This window comes from Oncorhynchus kisutch, unplaced genomic scaffold (assembly GCF_002021735.2).
Source record: "Oncorhynchus kisutch isolate 150728-3 unplaced genomic scaffold, Okis_V2 Okis06b-Okis10b_hom, whole genome shotgun sequence".
Classification (NCBI taxonomy): Eukaryota; Metazoa; Chordata; class Actinopteri; order Salmoniformes; family Salmonidae; genus Oncorhynchus; species Oncorhynchus kisutch.
Window position 1 is genome coordinate 9,323,472 of NW_022261983.1, and position 4,217 is coordinate 9,327,688.

A 4,217-nucleotide genomic window follows, 5' to 3' on the forward strand; every position below is an offset into this window, starting at 1 on the left:
TTGGACAATATTGATTACCTTATAATGTTTACAACATGCTAAATATATAGTAGTCTAGTGGTATTATAATGCATTTAGTGCATTATAATAACATTACTATTACCAGCAAAGCTAATACAATAAGGCGATAACAGACCGTTTTTACAATCAATTCGCTGCAGGAAAAGTTATTGCCTGGAACTCCATAACTTCATTTTGGAGGAACAGCGGGGGAGGGGAGGACTTCTCTGTTGAATACCAGGAATCGTCCTTTAAAAAAAAACATTTCTTACTGACAATCTGCCAAGAGGCCCTTACTGGAAAAACAAGGGGGTGGAGCCTCCCGACACATTATGAGCGCTACTCGCAAGCTCTGCGCGATCATTAAAGAGGCAAATGATGTACGAGCAACGTCCAGTCAGTCCAACGTAGAACACAGACAAAGGACACAACTGACACTGTAAAGGACATTGCACATCAGCAAGGATACAATTGTTACAATTTGAACAACACAAGATATCAAGCTCAAGGAAACAAATATACTCAAGGGATTGAAGTAATTGGATAAACTTTAAAAGTTCCAAGTACAGAGAGAAACCGTTAAAAGGTAAGAAACAAGACTCTATTGATTCTATTGTTTAAAAGTAGCAAAGGCGAAGACAATGTATCATTATAAATCATTAGCGATTTTTTTTCATGGGACTTTTGTATGTAAAATGATGCAACAGTTGAAGGATTCCGCTCACTAGCCTGCTCGACTTTACTGGAACTGACCGCGGTGACTGAGCCGGAGGGCAGAGATAAAAAACCAACTTTCCTGTAAATGAGCAGGACAGAGTAAACGGTAGCCTAATTGCACATCACGTTTATTCTACTGAAATATAGTGTTTTCACTTTCACCTTTCACATACAATAGCCATATAGGCGATTTGTCGTAAATAATATGCTTATAAATCATGTAGCAGTGCGTAATTGGAGTGACGATAGCAACATGAGCGGTGTCGAATCATATTACTTCGTGTGGTTCTCAATAGTCCGCTACAGGACAGAAAATAGCCAGGGCCTCATTGGTAAAAATGTTCCACTATGTAACCAGAGAAGTTTAATTAGAATATTTGAAATTATAGCCAAAGCATAGTCTTTGCCTGAGAGCTACATGAGTTGAGGACTATTAGATTACTCTCAATCCTAAAACAATTACACTATAAATAAACCTTTTATCGAATGTTATTTATTTCTATAATTAAAATGATAGAACTGGATATCTTGAGTTGATAAACTAAACGTCAGTTATTTAGATCATATTGCCAAATGCCCTGAGGTCCACTCAATGTCCAAATCACTCCACTCTGAGCAGATACTTTGGACACTGATGATTTTCTCTGCTTTTTCTCCAGGACTATCCTCTCCAGACACAACAACAATAACACCTAAAGGCCTTGACCTCTGTAGGGAGATTGGTGACCTCTACTCTCCGACCTCCTCCTTCTAGTCTTCTGTTGTCTGTGTGGTGCCCAGTGCTCACCAGGCAGGTCGCAAAGAAGCGGTGCGCAGCGCCATGGTAACCCACAGCAAGTTTGACTCCGTCATGAGCAGCAGCCCCTTCGACTCCACCATGCGGCTGCCTCACCGTTACAAGACCTTCAGCTCCAAGGTGCAGTACCAGCTCGTTGTCACCACCCTGCACAAGCTCCAGGAGAGCGGCTTCTACTGGGGCTCTATCAATGGCAAGGAGGCCAACGCCATGCTGGCCGCCGAGTCCGTCGGCACCTTCCTGATCCGCGACAGCTCCGACAACCGACACTTCTTCACGCTCAGCGTCAAGACGGCGTCTGGCACCAAGAACCTGCGCATCCAGTGTGACTCCGGGTCCTTCTTACTCCAGACGGACCCCAAGAGCATGCAGGCTGTGCCCCGCTTCGACTGTGTGCTGAAGCTGGTCCACCACTACATGCCCCCGACCAAAGGGGCTTCGCTGGTGGAGAAAAACACGAGGGGAGGGAACGCCTCCTACTACATCTACTCTGGAGGGGAGAAGATTCCCCTGGAGCTCCTCAAACCTTTCTCCTCCACTATGTCCAGCCTGCAGCACCTGTGTAGGAAAACAGTCAACGGACACCTGGACATATCCAGCAAACGGGACCAGCTTCCCCACCCCCTCAAAGAGTTCCTGCAGGAGTACGACGCGCCCATCTAGGCCTCTCTGGACATGTAGTGCCTCGATGGCATAAGACTTGATAAAGGTGTTATGAAGGGGACTTGGGCCGGTGTGAGAGACAGTGTGGCAGTACCCCACAGAACTGGGGGGGAAATATGACTGTCTGTATCTGTGTCTTAGAGGGATGGTTCACCCACATCAGGGTGACGAGGCAGAGGGGAAGGCAGCAGCATGAGTCAGTCTGAGAAAGTAGAAGAAGATGCTTGGTATTGTGGTTCTCATAAGGGCTGTACTGTACCTATCTCCCAAGCCCAGGAGTGATATAACGTTACCATGAGGAGTAGAGCTATACTGGTCCCACGTCAGCCAGTCACTCTCAACAGGCTGCCAACCACAAGACAAGAGGTGGGCGTCGTCATCAGACTTTCCAGTCTCTCATTCATGCAGAGAGAGAGAGACAGAATGAGAGAGAAGGAGAGAGAGAGAGAGAGAGAGACAGAACGAGAGAGAAGGAGAGAGAGAGAAAGACAGAACGAGAGAGAGAGAGAAAGGAGGACTGGTTCATTGAGAGGCTAAACGGCCAGTCGGTGTGCTGCTAATTGGTTCAGATGTGTGTCAGTCAGGCCTTCAATTGGACCAGAAAAGAACTATTTCCCAACCTCAACTCTAACCTCACTGCATGACTAATAACTTCCTCCCGAGGTCCGCTCTCTCTCTTTAGTCGATGAAGGCTCTGAGCCAGCATCTTGCCTGCCTTCACACCTCTGACGAAGCACACATTCCCACTGCTGCTAACCACGGGGTCTGGCTGTGGCACGGCACCGGCCTGAGAAACACAAACACACCAGCCTCTCCTATCCATTCAACCATTACATCAGGATTGGCTGTATTGACTGTCCTTAGCTGGCTGTTGGATATTAGTTACGGACATTAGCCCTGAGCCTGGAAGTATTAAACTCGTTGGTCGGAGTACCAAGCTTTTTGGCTTCCTCTGGGAAAACTGGGATCTCTGTCTCAGCCTTGCCAGGAAACTGCCTAGCAACCGGAATTCTAACCCATGTTCCAAAGGGGACATTTAACGTCACCAACGTCACCACCTCCAACATCACACTTTGAGTCAATAGTTGTTTATTTCCTTAGAAAAACTAGCCAGAACTGCAAACCAATTATGACCCAATGTTACAGAAGTGTGAAGCCACAAACGGCCGAATGGAGAACATTATATTTGAGACTTAAGGTGTTGAAGATGTGTGTAATGATTGGTTGATTGGCAGGGCTTTTGATTTGAACATGCCAAACCTGTCCTGAACTCACCAACAAAACGGTTCCTTGACTGAACAACGAATACTTGCATGACGAATAAATGAATGAGGGGTTGCTTTTATACTTGAGATAATAACATCACTATATACAGAGGAAATAGAGTCCGGGTAAGCCCTCAGTGGATAGGAAATATACCCCGATGAATGTGGTGGTATTTGTGCCACAGACAGGATACCAGATATCACTTGCTATTGAATGTATTAAAATCTGAGAATCTCTCTTCCTCTCAAAGAGAGCATCTAAGGTTCATCCTGTTCAATTTATTTTTCTTAAAACCAGACAATGTTTACATGACTGACAGAAAAATGCCAACAGGTTTTCTTCTATCTTTTATAAAGATATTCATTATTGTCTAGCCAGGTGACTGGCTGCAGTAGAAGCAGGATCGAGTTTGAAGAAAAGGAGATCGCAGAAGCAAGCAGAACTAAAAACTTTGCACATATTTATATTCATACGACATTTCAATAATTTATAATAAAGAGCACTATTTTTTAATGAATGACATCCTTGTTGTGTGACCTTATTTGGGGGGTGTTACATCAGATATGACTATACGTTTTGGGTATTTGACACTAGATTGTCATCACTACACATGTCTAAAACATCCCACCTTCAGTTAACCACACAAGAAGTCAGAACACATCATGTCAAAAGAGCTGGGTAGAAATAATGTTGTGTTTTTATCCATTTCATCTTTGTTTACTACGTTCATTTGACAGGAACCATGCACATGAATTAACATTGAATTTCACTCACA

The 4,217-nt window shown here is 44.5% G+C and overlaps 1 protein-coding gene across 1 annotated transcript; it reads left to right on the forward strand.

The window, feature by feature from the left end:
• The first annotated feature begins 349 nt into the window (after positions 1 to 349).
• LOC116359953 (suppressor of cytokine signaling 3-like) lies at positions 350 to 3,962 on the forward strand. The gene is made up of 2 exons (XM_031814124.1): positions 350 to 586; positions 1,377 to 3,962. Exon 2 carries the CDS (start codon positions 1,538 to 1,540, stop codon positions 2,174 to 2,176), a length of 639 nt encoding a protein of 212 aa, XP_031669984.1. The 5' UTR covers positions 350 to 586; positions 1,377 to 1,537; the 3' UTR covers positions 2,177 to 3,962.
• The last annotated feature ends 255 nt before the right edge of the window (positions 3,963 to 4,217 follow it).